Source organism: Xiphophorus maculatus, chromosome 1, assembly GCF_002775205.1.
Source record: "Xiphophorus maculatus strain JP 163 A chromosome 1, X_maculatus-5.0-male, whole genome shotgun sequence".
NCBI classification, from domain to species: domain Eukaryota; kingdom Metazoa; phylum Chordata; class Actinopteri; order Cyprinodontiformes; family Poeciliidae; genus Xiphophorus; species Xiphophorus maculatus.
In genome coordinates, this window is record NC_036443.1 from 19,694,217 (window position 1) to 19,710,223 (window position 16,007).

Consider the following 16,007-nt stretch of genomic DNA (forward strand, 5'->3'; position numbering starts at 1 on the left):
TGTGGCTCGTCTCCCAAAGAAGAGCCCGCCGGCTCTTTCGGCTCCCAAACGGCTCTTTATTATCATTTGCAGCCCCATATTTCAGTATAACTTGGGAAATAGAGATGTTTTGCATGACAAATCCTTTTTACATTCAATGAAGCCTTATACTTTCTTAATATTATGTATTTGTTCTGCTACAAAAGTACACATTACTTTTGTACATTTTAATAAAAGAAAAAAACAAATGAACAAAGTATTGCAAACAAATCTACCGAACAGACCCGTAATAGTAACTTACTTTATTTTTCATTCTCTCTCTCCACTTCTCATATGGTGGGCTGCTCGTTGCACTCCCGTGTTTGTAGACCCTCCCCCCTTTATAATGACTAAGGGCTCTCATTGAGGAGCCGGCTCTCATAGCCGAAACGTTCGCGACCGACCCATCTCTAATGACGACACAATTTTGCAAAAAATAGCCTTTGTTTTAATGCAAGAATTTTAATAAAGCGTCACAACATTTTCTTACAAATAGAATTTTCATGTTACATAAAATACATTGTTGTAAAATATATCTGCATAATGTTTAAATGAAATAAATCAATGCATTCAGAATACATGTGTCAGTGGCTGTTAAGAGAATGGATATTAAATGTGAAGTATTTCATAAAGATCCATCAAATTTCATAAATGCAAAGTAATGCACATTAAATCTTATCTCCAATAAAGTGGTGTCCTTTATTTATTTTACAACACCACAAACAAAATTAGAAAATAATCTGTTAAATCTATCCAAACAACAAAACACAGACAACATAAATATTACCATGCAATATGCCCATGAATTTGTACTTTTCTGGGGTGGAAAAAAAGACAAGACAGATGCTTTCCCAGTCTTTAGTTTTTAAATTGTGTCAGTGCACTTCATAGTGGTCTTTTTCTTAAACTGCCTTACTTTGTAATGTCAGTGCAGGTGGTTTCAAAACCTTTAAATTAGTAGATATCATTAAGCGTAATAGTGTCATCACACATTTCTATCAACTTAGCCTGGAATCAACATTAATACTGTCTTCTACATGGTCTGCAGATAACAAAATGGTCCCTTTAAACTGGAAGCAAATATATTTTGTCAATTTCTAACAAAGACACAAAATTATGGACTTGTAAATTACCAGACAGTTTTCCAGATTGCCTAATTTCAACTTTGATAAACTTCGAGGAGGTGATGCAGCTGGTTCACAACTGCTGCCTCTGTTGATGCTTTTTCCAAATTATTTAGTTGACAACAGTAATTTAACTCCTTCAAAAATGTGTCTTCTTTGTTTTAAAAGGTTTTGCAAATAGTTGATTTCTGATATTTATTTATATAATCAGAATGTTACATTCATCTCAATTACATTACAGAGCAGCAGCAGGTAGCAGGATAGTCATTCGTATGAACTTTGAACTCATTTCCGTACACAAAGTAAACATATGTTTTTCCTTTCCATGTGTAGGTGACCTTCGTGACGGGGATCAACTCAATGGTTTGACGCTGCAGACAAAAAAAAACAAAAAACAATTGTGAACATTTTGCATGCTAACAAAAGCTCCATTATGTGATAACATCTTTAAATACCTGTTGTAAAATACGTGACGTCCGTAAGAACTTGCCCTGATGATCCCCAACAAGTCGCTGTGCAGCCTGCACCACCGTAGGGTCTGGGAAGCCCATGACTGGATACACCTGTAGAGGGTATTAAATAAATATTGTTGAAGCGGTGTCACTGTTTAAGCGACATAAACAGACATTTGTCAATGTAAGTGAAGAAAATGCATTCCGTTATCCACCAAGTGGTTTCCAACACTGTCACACAGGACGCACTCAATCTCGATGCGAGAAACAGTTTGACAACTTGTTTTTCACAGTCTTGGGACAAGTTGCTGCATGCAAAAGATACATGACTTACATGGCCTTAGCTCTAAAAAAGTATGTGTCTAATATTTAAAATTTTGTTAGCTTACCCTATGGACATAGGGTTACGATAAAAATAAATAGTGTACTGTGGTATATATAGTGAAAACATATTTGCTCTGTCTTTTCTGCTTTTGCCTGTTAACAGACTTCCATGTTTTAGAGCAAACTAATGTTATCAGTCCAAAAAAAATAATACAAAATGCACAACTGCTGCAAAGCATTTGTGTTTATTTTACATTGCTGTGAAGGCATTTTGACGCACCAATTAATGCAGAATAATTTTAATTTAGCCAGTTTGTAGGGTTTTTGAGGATGAGCAGTCTGTGTAAGGTCATGTCACAGAAACAATTGGAAATAAGTCTGGACTTTGACTAGGCCACTCTAAAACATCAATTTTCTTTTAGCCATTCAGAGGTAAATTTGTCAGCATGGTTTAGGTCACTTTTATTACCAATATGCTCTTGAGCTTAAGATTATGAACTGATAGTAAAACATTCTCCTTCAGGATTTTTTGCTAGTGACCAGGTTCTGAAGAAGAAGCCAGGTAACCCCCAAGTATTATGTCTAAACATAATACAACCTGTGTTGGTTGGTTGTAATTTCACATAGTCAGGTAGGTTTTGACTGATTTTTTTCCACCAATGAAATGGATAATAATTTAAAAGCAATGTTTTGTAATTAGTCAGTTAATATTTTTTCAAAAATACCATTTAACTTGTTGATCTGTAACATCAAATCAAAAAAGCATATATATATATATATATATATATATATATATATATATATATATATATATATAAGATAAACTAACCACTACATGCTTTTCAACTTAACCATGTCAGTATTGCCATTTCCATCGAGTTAGTTATGTACATATGCGTGTAAGGAGGAAAGAGAAATAAAAAGGGAAATAGAGGGGACCTCCAGGAATAAATAAAATATATATATAAATAAATAAATTTAAAAATTATAGTAAACAAATGCCTGCAACAGACTGGCAACCTGTCCAGGGTGTACCCCGCCTCTCGCCCGGAACGTAGCTGGAGATAGGCACCAGCAACCCTCCCGACCCCATTAGGGACAAAGGGTGAACAGAAAATGGATGGATGGATGGATAGTAAACAAATGCTAATAATGGTAGCTAATCTGGTATAGAGGGAAAGTTAGTTTATCTTGAAAGCACAAACTAACTATTAATACGTTTTAATAGAACTCTAACAACATTCATCAATGAAAAGATTAATTTATATAACAACCAGGCAACAATTTCACCTCTTTCTAAGACCTAAATATATAATTTAGCCATATTTTTTACAAAAACAACATAAAAAGGAGAATTTACCAAGTACTGAGAATCCCTGAAGAGCTCCTTGCCTGACACTTGACTGAGGTTTGACACCTGAAGACCGCTCAACTGTTCAACAACATAATTGTCAGAGTTGTTTGTCCTGCAAGCAAAAACACAACTGATCATTTTACAGCATCTTCAGACACTGGAACAACCTCAGAAAACTCCTTTTAATATGGAGGAGCCTTCTGTTGGGCCCCATCACCAAGGCTGAGCTTGGCCACCTTACAAAGATGCTTCTACATAGAATCTCATGCTTTTGGTTCTGATCCTTGTTCCTTTAATACAGGTGAGGGTTAGAAAAGAAATGGATCAGGAAATCAAGAGCTTTGGTAGATAAACATGTGTTAAGTTGCACGAAATTCGAGACCAAACTTTAGCTTTAAAAGAGAACAAACACAGCTTTTATTAACATTTGCAAATGGAGAAAACATACAAAGCTCACATCTCAGTGAGAATCGGATGAGTTCTGACTTGGGGCTGAACGTCCCCTCATTTACATAGGATACATCACACATTACTTAGCCACACCCCCTGGCTCAAGTGTCAGGAAAAACGCTATACGTTACTTATCTGTAAGTTTCAGTCGAGCAGGGTTGCATACACATTCACAGCTCAACTTTAGGTGTTTCTCCAAAAAGCCTCTCTGCTGATTTCTAAACAGATACTAGTAACTGAATTTCAACAAACTAGGCTTATCACCTTAGCCATGTTTCACATTTCTAACTGCTGAACACCCTGTTCTTCACTTATTTGAAGAGGGTCAGAAGAGCATATATCCTGTTGAGCTGCAACAGAGTGCAAACCTTTAATAAAAACATCATAAAGTGTACATTCAAATTTATTTAAACATTGTTACTAAATTTTTCCTTCACACATGGTTAACAATACTCTACCATTTCACAGTGAGGAGGATGAAGACCAAAAGTTGCTGTTTTCCATGACATGTGGTACATTGCTTTGATCCTTGCCCATGACAGTGTGCACAACTGAAACGAAAGATAAACTTTCTAAATGCAAATACAGTATTCAGCAGTGTTTTTTAAATATTCTCATTGTCTTACTGTCATTAGGAATAAAATACATACTTTTCCCTCCCTCTTCCGCTGCAGTGGTGGCAACGATCACCTCCATGACGAAAACCAGATCCATTACACACCCAACATACTTTCTGTTGAAAAAAATAAAGGGAAGAAAGACACTTGATTTTATCACCAACAAACTTCAAATATTTCCTGAGTAGAAAATACTTACATTACCACAGCCTGCACAGTCTTTGCAAGGTTTCCTCCCGTTTCCTAAACAATCATGGCAAGGCTAGAACAACAGAATAAATTACACACTTATTTGTCATTTAGAAACATACATCAGGTAGAGTAAAATCACCTGATTCTTTTGATAATTAGTGAAACATTGAGTCAATCAGAGAAATGCACATTTGTCTTTTAGATATTTATTTAGACTATCAGAGTAATGGTGAAATCCTCAGAGATCAGGCTAAAAACAGAAGTAGGGAAGGAAGGAGAGGAAGAAGTTAAACTTAACACATACAATACTCTTTAATATCTGCTTCAGTCACATACAAAGCGCCTCCGATCCAGCTCCCACATCTCAGGGAGTCTTTTTCTCAGGCTTCTTACAAAGAAAGAAGCCTGGGTTTTTCCCCTGAGCCAAAAACCAGTTCAAAAAAGTTTTGCTAAAGAAGAAAAAACCTCCCTGAAACCTTCGTTGCCACAAGACTAGAATCCAAACTTAAAGAATTGCATAAAATACATGTGTAATGATGTTTACAGAGAAAACAAAAATCACAAGAGCTAATTATTTTTCCCATCATGCATCATTTGTATAGCTTACCTTCATAGACGAGGTGTAGGGAACCTTCATTTTCTGTTCGCTATCCACAAAAAAAGTGGGTGCTTTGGCAGGAATGTCCCACGGTCCTGGAGGGTGCTGAACATAGGCATCCACTGGCTGGCCTGATCAATATTAACCAATATAAATTGTCATATGGGTCAGAAAATAAAAAAATAATAATAATAATAAACAGCACTAAGTACTTAATTAATAATCTGTAGACTTTCGCACTTTTTAAACTAACATGACAGAATCTCATATTGTGACCTGCAAGAACCCACAGCAGAAATATGCCATGCTATGAAGACCAGTTATTGTGGCCACTTGTTTTTTGATGTTTAAAAATAATAACTTCACATGCAATCTTTCAATTCCACAAATAAAGAAGCATATTGCACTTAATGTTTGCCATATTTTTTACACTTTCAGTCCAAATAACCTCCTATCAAGCCAAATGGCCAAACAATTACCTAAAGATCTAAAAAGTCACTGAGAGAGACTTCTATTTGACTACAAGTTGAAAAACATGTTATAACATCAATCGCTATCAGAAAAAACAACTATGTAGAAATAGATTGTTGGTCATTTTGGACATGAGAAAGGCGCAATTCATTTAACATGTTATGTTTTTCTATGACTAATTAACTGAAACTAATGCTTTTAAATTCTAGATCTAGTTTTTATTGCATGTTGTTATGCCGTGATAATCTCTCACTGCTCCATGACAAGCATCTACACTATGCATTTACCACAGCTCAAATGGAAACATGTGGTTGACCAAGTGTGGTTGGGCAAAAAGGCTTCCTCCATGGTTCCTGTGTACATGAACCACTTTTGTGTTGTGTTTGTGTGGTGGTGGTGTAGGTGTACGCCATTGCTCCAACTGTCACAGTCACCCTATTAATTTTTTTGAAGACATTAGCAGCAGAAACACACCGTTGTACGGCTCATGACTCCACTCTGTAGACCTGGACTCGGTAAATGTTTCTAGGCGATACTGCAATAATAAAAAAAAAAAAAGTAGTGAATGGAAGGAAAACTCTAATGAGCCACATCTGTTCACTTTTATTCAGTTCTCACAGCTTTTTGCAAAACATTTCTAAATCACAAAACCTCTTACCCTGTAAGTATTGAATGACTCCATGTTGATGATGACACCGTCCTTTGCAGGTGCAGAACTGTAGCAACATTTGCTGGAAGCATACAGGCTAAAGGCGTCCCTGGCAGTATCTTCAGTTATAGACGGGATGCTGCAAGCAAGAAGCAATAATATGCAACATGTCACACATACACACATATCTACAAATTAACTAACAGCTGTCTTAAATATCCTAAGCCATTGTATTAAAAGAAGGGGCATGGTGTCAGCATTACTTCCAGTGTGGTTGTTCAGGTCCAGGTGAAGGCTGGGGGACTGGTTGAGCAGGCATGGGAGGTGGAAGAAATCCACCTGTAACAAAAGTCAAAAGTCCTTTCAGCGAGGTTTCTTACTTTATTCAGGAAAAGAATATTTGATCTCAGATGTTATTGTCCAAAACCTCTTTTAAAGGAACAGTTTTTATCTAGGTTCTATTACTGTTTCTATATCTCCAAAAGCGTTTGTGAATAAGTAGAAATGAATATTGTGAAATAATTGTGAAGCAACTCAGGAACCATTACTCTTCGTCTTGGATATAACTTGTTATACACTTGGAGTATAACAACACTCCAAGTGTTGGATATAACACTCCAAGTTATATCCAAGACTTTTATTGCTGAATATATTTAATTAGCAGTAAATTCAATAATCGGGTCACATTGTAGTTTATTAGACTGTCTGCAGATTGCTTATTTTTTTGAGTCACCACCAAAAAGGTAAACAGTAGAAAAAGCAGCAACATATCCTTTTTTAATTTTTTTTTGTTGCAATTATTAATGTGTGAAATTGGCAGGATAAGCCTCAGTTCCTCCATGGTATCCGTCAAGAAAGGTTTGGACTGCTCCCTCCAGAGTACATACAGTTACAAACAGTTGCTACTGTCTTTATCTTATATTATTATAAGGTATTTTTATGTCAGAACTCCTCTCTGAAGAATCTGGAATTGAAGAAAGGTATTGGTAGATTTGTACCAGATGTAGATGTTCTTATAGTGTATAGTGACATTAAATTTCTTTTGACCTGGCACAAATTAAAAAAAAACATAAATCTTAATCATCTGTAATTAAACATATTGTGTTACTGTGTACATCTCTTGTTGTTTTTACTTTGAAACGCTTGTTTATGAATTACGAACAATGATTTAGTGGGTCTGTATATCTTACTGTACCTCCTCCGGCCACCGTCCCTTCATATCCAGGCATGTTGTCAAACATACCAGCCGGAGGAGCGCTGGGGCTTGCATGCTCCGCCACAGGTGGGGCAAACATTGCTAAATAAAAAAACAACAACAACCAGTCCAGTCAGAAACAGATGCAAACTTTGAAATACGATGTAAATTGTTGTTGTTTATTAAAATATATATTTTTATGTAATACAATTCAACACAACAACACAACAAAATGGGAGTCTGCTGACCATTTAACCCAAGTCAGCAAGAGTCATAGAACTTGAGATTTTCAAATGAATACATATTCCTTCATGTCAGCACTTAGACGCTGTGACTTACCGTGCCCTTCCGTCATGCTGTTCATTCAGATTTCCGAAACCCAAAGCCTGATTTACTTGAAGCTTCCGGGTTAATCTTAATCCCTCAGTCTGTAAATATGAGTGAGAAACTGCAAGCTCTGAAATTTCAGCAACTCCAAAGATAAGGATTTGCTGACTCCATATTTCAGTCAAATGTCTGTAAGTATGAGTGAGAAACTCGAAGCTCTGAGATTTCAGCAACTTTAAAAACATGTTGCCGCCGCCCATCTCCAGATGTTACGTCACCGAAAGACCTAAGTTAACTCACTCGTAAAGAAAAAAAACCCAACAACTTCAAAACTCGTCTTGTGCTCAGGGTGTAGTTGATATACGGGTTTGTAGGAGGTCATACCTGCTGGCCACGCTGCTGCTGGTATGTAACCTGGGTTGGCAATGCCGTGATTTTGGTGCTGGCCGTGGCTGAAACGCGTAGCGGTAAAACGACAAGTTAAGCAACGGTTTAACTTTTGCTCTAAATCGAAAGCATGAAGCGACCCTCACCTCGTTAAACGCTGATAATCCATTTTGCGAAAGCGCGGTGACAACTGGATTTCTGACCGTTATTCTCTCTGGATTTCTTTTCCTGTTTCACGCCGCTGTATGCTTGCTGGTTCCCCTTCTTTAATCGCCTCTAACTATTGCTGCGGTAGTGACGGGACCTGATGTCCGGATGCTTCGCAATACAGAGAAAGTTTAGCAACGAGCGCCTTAATCCAGGATCCGGAGTTTTTGGGGGTTTTTTGAGTGGAGCTTCAAGCGAGATGGAGATTTTTGGGTGGGATTTTTTTTAAAGTTATTTTACTAATATATAGTTATTTTTAAGGGTTTGTTTATGCTTTGGCAACTAGGTTTTTTTCTTAAGAGACAGAATAAAAAAGAAATTGAGTTTCATTTCAAAATAAAAGCATTGTTAAAATCGTGTGAGATGTTGGATATTTGTACGTATCCGCATGTTTGAAGTGATAAAATACAAGATAACAGGCGAAGAAAAAAAGTAAAACTGGTCTTTTTATTATTCGGTACATTCTGTGTATTGTGACGAGTCAATGTAATTCATATTCTAATACATTTTCTAACCAGAGTCCAGAAGGGGGAAAAAGTTATTTATTTTACAAAATAGAAATACATGGTTGGATCTGTCTGGATGATTTCCAGAATTCATCCAGAATGATTCTGGAAATCACGTGGCTCCTTTCTGGCTAGTGTTTTTAGTAACAAAACATTGTTTGTTTCATTGTATCAATGTACTGTAATACTTTAATACGCTGTTTAACGAATTTAGTGAAGACCAGAGCCAAAGAGCCTCTTGTGGCTCCAGAACTGCAGTTTGCAGATCCCTGATAGCAGATGATAAGAGTATTTCTTAAATATCTGTGACAACTGTCTTGATGCCTCCCTGGTTTCTCCAACAGACTTTTTCTATTTATAATATCTCTTTATGTGAGAAGAGAAGAGTTAGTATGAGTCGCTTTATTTAAAATAAGTTATTTTATTTGAACCGAAACAAACACAACTGCACCACAACATCTATATATGTTAAGGATGTTAAAGTCAAGCTAACACAACGGACTTACTGGCCTCTCCCTCGCTATATATATATATATATATATATAAAATTAAAACCTTTTACTGACTTGTGAAATGTGATAACCTTTAGACCTTGTATTCTAGTTGTCGTAGTGTTAACAAAGCACTTCAAAGCACTGCGTTCCTTTTTTCTTTTATATATAAGCGTACATTTAAGAGTTAGACAACCTGTCAGATAAAACTAATGGTAGTCGTCGTTCTCGAGCAGTTTTTTTTTCTCTCTCTCTAGCAGGGAGCTGCGGAGCGCATCGCTACGTTTCAAGGCTACTACTTGCAGGCTCATTTGCATACTGAATGCTGATTGGCTGTTTACTAGCTGTACGTCGGCTGCAGATATACAGAAGAAGATCGCAGCCTGCTCAGCGCGGTGCGGTGCGCAGCAGAACCTCGGTGAGATGTAGTACCATTATTTGTGAGAAGTTTGATTTGAGGGGGGCAAGACATTCGTTTGAGCGGGAATTGCCCCCCATAGCCCTCGATTTACCAGCTTAACATGATATTGACATGAATTAACTATAGTCATTAATGAGCTAACATTATGCACGTGATAGCATTACTCGATTTACACCGTTTGTTTGACAGAAGATTTGTACAAAGTTTTTTTGCATTTGACTGTGACACACCGTGCAGCGCTGCACGTTTCCAGCCGGTGTTATGCACAAAAATAACAGGTGTGGCAAAAATGTACGCTCATGCTGTATTTGAAGACGTCTCAGACAAACATGATACCGCTTGTTAACAACAGATTAAACAGTTGTAACGACTGAAAAAAGTAAGGCGCACAGATAGAGGAAGTGTGGGGGGGACATCTCCCACGTACCCCTTACATCCATGTATTCTGTACAGGGAGGGCCACGACCAGTTCGACATGGACACTGGCCCTTATCTAACTGACTTGATCCAAATGAAGCTTCACGGGTTTACCTATCAGTAATACGTCCCAGAGCCGGAGCTGTAAACAAAAATTTTGATGCAACTGTTAATTTTGTCAGCCAGAACCATTATGTGAGCGGCCCGAAGATTGCTGAATTCTCAACAACGCAATAACGTGGCCAGACGAAAGCAGATGTGACGTCACCGGAAACGAAAGTTACGGCGACTTATTAAATTAATTAAAAAAAGACAATACACCGAATGAAGTTGAAATTTAAGTTCGTAGCTCATAGCCTACCCGCTGCTCCTGCCGCGGCTGGCACGTAACCGGGATCGATGCCATAATTCTTGTACTGCCCACCACTGAAATGAGAAAAGTGAAACTAAAATTTAAGCAACAGAGTACTGTAAAAATAATAATAAAATAAACAAACAATACTTGCCTCATTAAAGGCTGAGACTCCATCTTTCGGTTCTTCTTCCCGCAGCTGAAACAGGAAAAAAATAAACCGCGTCCTAAGAGCTGTGACCTACTACCGATGAGGAAATGTCAGACAACTCATTGTCATGTGACAACAAAATGATTTACCTTTAATCACACCACAAGACCGTTTTCCACAGCTACCGCCCCTTAAGTCTGATACAAAAAGTGGAAGTTTTATTAAGGAAGTCTGTGAAGTGAAAAGGTACACAGAGTTACCAGCCTTCTCATCTGATCAGGAAGTGTGCACCAGTTTAACGAAAGTGGCAGACAGAAAGATACATACTAAAGAAATCCTTCTCTCAATGATTAACAAACAGTTTGTCTTGTAGATAAAAGATATCATGCCAAATACCTTTGGCATGATATCCAAATGTATTGGATACATACATTAGGTAGGTAAAGGTAGGTAATTGCTGCCCTATCCTTAGTTTAGTTTCCTACATATGGTTTACAATTCAACAACAGGAAATTCCAGCAGCAGCTAAATTCAGTGTAGTATCTCAGAGGTTTTTGTTTTTTTTTGTCCAGTGGTTTAGCCTGTGGGACACCACATGGAAATTAAAAGTTACAAAATCAAAGCAATCTCCACATCTTCATACAATGAAGCAGAAAGAGCTGGAGCTCACCCACCGATCAGTTTTTAGCTGTAAACTGAAGACTAGAAAAGGTATGTCAGTTGCAACCAAGTCAAATTTTACATGACCCATTAGCATGATTCATTGTGTAATATTGCTGAATACTAAGGGGCTGTTGTCTGCCTATGATGCCGAAATCGGTATCTGATCTGAAATTTATGATTCTGCCTAAATTAAAAGTTTTTGTTTTGTTATTCTTCAGGGAGTCTGGAAAACATTTGACCAGTTGTGGTTCAAAATCTTACATGTTTAGACTGCTCAGACATTCTGGATTGTATACTGAACAGAGATTAAAAAAAACAACACACAGTTTAAAACAATTTTGTTAGTCAAAACAGACACAAAAAAACATTTTCAATAACAAATACTATAAATAATACCTTGAAATCTGTGGAAAAGTTGATATTTAGTGTTGTCAAAAATATTATTGAAATCCATAGTTTCACTAAATTAAATACATATATTCTTACTTTGTAGGATTTGTCAGGAGGTTGGGTTTTGCATTAAGTTGTGTGGTGCACTAGTGAAACATCACTTCCAAAGCTAAAGTTTTGTTAACATTTAATAAAAATATAAAAATTAGCAAAATTGAAAGTCATGCATCTACAAAATATAACCTTCTTGATACCTCACATACTCAAATGTTCCCACCAATTACGTACCTTACAGCCATTGTTGACCAAAGCAAATAGCACTGACATAGACAGTTGTGTGCACGTTAATTTGCAATTAATATTTCACTTAATATTGAGATTTCTATTTCTTATTTTAATGCTCTGATTAGTGTTCTCCAGACAGGACATTATGTTCCCCTGAGAAAAGAGCAATGGATTGAACATACAGAACGCTGGACATTATGGTGACACAAATAAAGAGAAGTAGAGAAAGAACAAGGGAATTTTTTATTGTGTTGCAGGGAAGTTTTAATGGACTGTTAATGCCAAAATGAGAATGAATGAAACAGAAGTCAAAGAGAAAAACATAAATCGAAAAATAAAAGTAAGAATCTATTTAAAAACAACTAATCAGATTTTATATCAACACCTCTGAGTCTTTCAGGTCTAACACTGGCTTACAGTTGTTCATCCTGCAGATAGGAGCTATAGAGGAACTAAAAAAATGTCCACTGGATGACTCACACGTTTGCCTTCACAACCCAGACTGACATTATTGTGTTAATTATGATAATCAGTGAGAAATTTATAATTTGACAATTTTAATTGACAAATTGACAATTGTTGCTGTTGTCAATCTCAAAGTCTTGGCTGAATGTCTAACCGCCGATGGCTCACAGATATCACTTTACCAGATATTGGTGAGCTGCTTTGGATCAGATGTTTGACGGTAGCGGGATCAAAGCACGTCAGAGGACTGCCTCTCCTAGAAAGAGTAATGTGATGTAAAGCTAGTTGAGGTGCTGACTGGCTCAATCAAACATGAGCCAATCCATGATAATGTACCCGAACAATCTGATGATTTTAGCAGATTAGCCAAAAATATAAAATTATCAGAGGTGAAACACACAATATCTGTTTGACCGGAATGTTGATTGTCATGTCTGAAGAAAAACATGACAGGCACTACTAAATACCTTGCTGCTAATTGCTGCCATACCCTTAGTTTGGTTTCCTACATATGGTTTGAAAAATTATTTTAAAATGAAACGTCTATTTCAAAAGAGTTTACTGTTCTTCGCAGAAAAATACATCACCCATAAGGCATTGCCAGATTTGCGGAAGTCCTTTTCTTTCTTTCCGCCGTCGCCGAAGTCCCTTTTGGATTTAGACCGGCGGGTGAGTTGAGAGAATCTAACTTAATCCTCATTAATTTTGCCATCATCTTTTTAACTCGATGTTGACAATTTGTTATTGACCTCCATAATTTACAGGATGTATCATATTAGCAGTAGAATAATCGGTTTTGTGTTGAATTTGCCCATACGGAGTGAAGTGTTGCCGTTGAAGCGGCTGTCCGGCTAGCACCCAGCCAAGGCCAACTTGTAGCATGGTTTATAGACAACACTAACAATATCACCACATTTAAACACTGTCGATTAACTATTGTTTTCTGTTCCTCTCATGTATACCCAATTTTAAAGAAAAGCAGTGCGGCCTGCTACACAGCCGAGCAGTCCTTCGTAGTAGCTAGCATGCTAACGTAAATCAACACGTTTAATTTGACTCTTCCCTCCGCGTTCACAATCGCACACTGTGATTGTGAACGCGTGTAGGTTCGTAGTTTGAAAGCATTTTGCGTTTATTATAATTTTATCCTTGGTGCTTCTTCGGTGCGTTGTTAGCACACCGGACAGTTAACGCTAATAGGTGATTGTATAAATATACTCCAACACCTGTCCTGAGCTTTACTCTAACCTTGCTTTGAATTGTTTGTCCAGTCATCATGGCAGCCCTCAGGCCCCTAACAAAACCCAAGATTGTCAAGAAGAGAACCAAGAAGTTCATTCGCCATCAATCTGATAGATATGTCAAGATTACGGTAAGTGTGGAAGGCAGATCTTTACACAATTTACAATTACCTCTCTTAGTAAAGGCGAATTAGTGAGATGTGTTATTTGATTTTACTTCTGTTAACAGCAAAACTGGCGCAAGCCTAGAGGTATTGACAACAGGGTTCGCAGGAGGTTCAAGGGTCAGATGCTGATGCCCAACATTGGTTATGGTAGCAACAAGAAAACCAAGTTCATGCTGCCATCTGGGTTCAAGAAGTTCCTGGTGCACAATGTCAAGGAGCTGGAGGTTCTGATGATGAATAACAAGTGAGTTCATCCAGTTTACAAGCTTAGCTGAGAAATGGCAAAGGTTGTTCTGGAATTTGTTTCCTAATATATTAAGATAAACTTAAAGTTTTTACTGTTTGTTTACAAACTTTATTAGGGCCTTTTCTACTAAGAGACAGATTCTTAAAGAATTTCTTGTAAGTTGAGGTGGTATGAGATGGTTGTGATGATTTTGGTAGAGGCATATATTGCAGGGAAGGCCCACCGTCACAGCAAAACTCAGATTATCATGTCTGAAATGTAATTTCTATTATTGCAGTGCTTTTATTATTCTTTCTTATGGTCTCATATTTTTTTCAACAAGTTTAAATCAGTTCTGTACTAATAATGTATTTGTGCTCTAAAATTTTTGGAAATGTTTGTCTTAATTGAAACAAGACCTTGTATTAGTAGCAAAAAAAAAAAAGCAAATCTAGGTTTATTTCAAACACAATAAAAATTCTTAGCTTAAGTCTTACTTTTTAAAGTGTTCTCACATTGGAGTTGTCTGTTAGGTTTGTAGTGACCACAAACTTTGAGCAGTTTCCTTATGAGAAACAAGGAGAGTAAAAATAGATTTTCATTTATATATGAGAAGATAAAGTCGAGAACAAGTCATGTGTCTGAACTCATTCAGATGTTTGCTTGAGAAGGTTCATCCAGATGTACAACTTCCTAATTTAGTTCCCATACCTGCATAGACAATGTTGGATTATATACATTGCATTCATATAGCATGAGTTCCTAATTCAATACGAATGCAATGTTTATTAATTGTTTGTAATGAAAGCATTGTCCAGCTCAAGATTGAGTCCCTAATTTAGTCACATTGTCTTTATTTCACTTAAGTAATACGCAATTTGAGAAATAATCAAAAATTGATATTTTAAAAGTCTAGTATTAAAAACCATATAGCTGACCTTTCTACTGATGATTGCTGCATCTAGGTATCCAAACTAGTTGAAAGCAAATGATTTAATAATTGTCCTGTAATAAGGTACTTCTTAAAATTTTGTTTTTATAATTTCCTTATTTATTTATTGTTGTAGTTCCCCAAGCCAGATATTAAAACATTGATAACCACTGTTTATTTGGAAGTTCTACAAATATCTGATTTGTCTCAATTTATGGCAACTCTTATTGTGGAGCAACATCAGAACACAGTGTTGAAATATTGTCCTGATATTAGCCATTTAGTTTTACCCCAGTTTGTTCTTTGCTGAAAGTTTCTCATTAGTACTTCAGCAGTATGTCTTGGTGAAATATTAGTCCTTATCTTGCACTGTAATCCTCAGTGGTGTGTTTTTTGCTCCTGTAGGACTCACTGTGCTGAGATTGCCCACAACGTCTCTTCCAAGAACAGGAAGCTGATTGTGGAGAGAGCAGCTCAGCTGGCAATCAAGATCACCAACCCCAATGCCAGGCTCAGGAGCGAGGAGAACGAATAAACTGGTTGTTCATAATAAACTCTTTAAAATCAAAATTGGCTTCTGGATCTGTTGCCTTATTTCTTCTACTGCAGGTCTGTTTCGTGGGTTTGCAAGGCAAACAAAGTTTTAAACTAAATTGTACACATTCATTTTGAAAAGCTATTTTTTCAACTCACTCAGACTCGCTGAATTTTTGAACATTGGATGACAAACAAGCCAGTTCTGTGTGAATGTAAAAGCTAAGAACATAATGGCAAACAGAATAGTACTTTCTTACTATTCTTGCAGATAGTAAGAAAGTAGCTATCTTTACTTTCTTGCACATATATATACATTTTTTGTACATGTATGTGGCACAAGCTTTAAAGCGAATAATGGTTTGCTTTGACACTTGGGGCATAGAGTGTGAATTGGTGAGT

General features: G+C 36.9%; 2 protein-coding genes across 5 annotated transcripts; one reads left to right on the plus strand and one right to left on the minus strand.

The window, feature by feature from the left end:
* Window positions 1-457: 457 nt before the first annotated feature.
* LOC102236240 (protein SSUH2 homolog) lies at window positions 458-11,260 on the minus strand. 4 transcript variants are annotated; one of them, XM_023334569.1, is made up of 14 exons: window positions 10,853-11,260; window positions 10,707-10,751; window positions 10,562-10,626; window positions 7,445-7,546; window positions 6,513-6,588; window positions 6,259-6,388; window positions 6,075-6,135; window positions 5,139-5,260; window positions 4,539-4,601; window positions 4,373-4,455; window positions 4,181-4,273; window positions 3,279-3,384; window positions 1,598-1,705; window positions 458-1,513 (listed from the first exon to the last, which is right to left on the minus strand). In XM_023334569.1, exons 2-14 carry the CDS (start codon window positions 10,727-10,729, stop codon window positions 1,373-1,375), a joined length of 1,173 nt encoding a protein of 390 aa, XP_023190337.1. In that variant the 5' UTR covers window positions 10,730-10,751; window positions 10,853-11,260; the 3' UTR covers window positions 458-1,372. The 4 variants fall into 4 exon arrangements, with proteins under 4 accessions (XP_023190337.1, XP_023190329.1, XP_014325230.1 ...); XM_023334561.1 differs by lacking the exon at window positions 10,853-11,260 and having other exon boundaries at window positions 10,707-10,833; XM_014469744.2 differs by lacking the exons at window positions 10,562-10,626; window positions 10,707-10,751; window positions 10,853-11,260 and adding exons at window positions 8,156-8,223; window positions 8,305-9,760.
* Window positions 11,261-13,080: 1,820 nt separating this feature from the next.
* rpl32 (ribosomal protein L32) lies at window positions 13,081-15,644 on the plus strand. Its single transcript, XM_005801678.3, has 4 exons — window positions 13,081-13,175; window positions 13,778-13,878; window positions 13,977-14,158; window positions 15,477-15,644. The coding sequence occupies exons 2-4, from the start codon at window positions 13,783-13,785 to the stop codon at window positions 15,604-15,606; spliced, it is 408 nt and encodes a 135-aa protein (XP_005801735.1). The 5' UTR covers window positions 13,081-13,175; window positions 13,778-13,782; the 3' UTR covers window positions 15,607-15,644.
* Window positions 15,645-16,007: the final 363 nt, after the last annotated feature.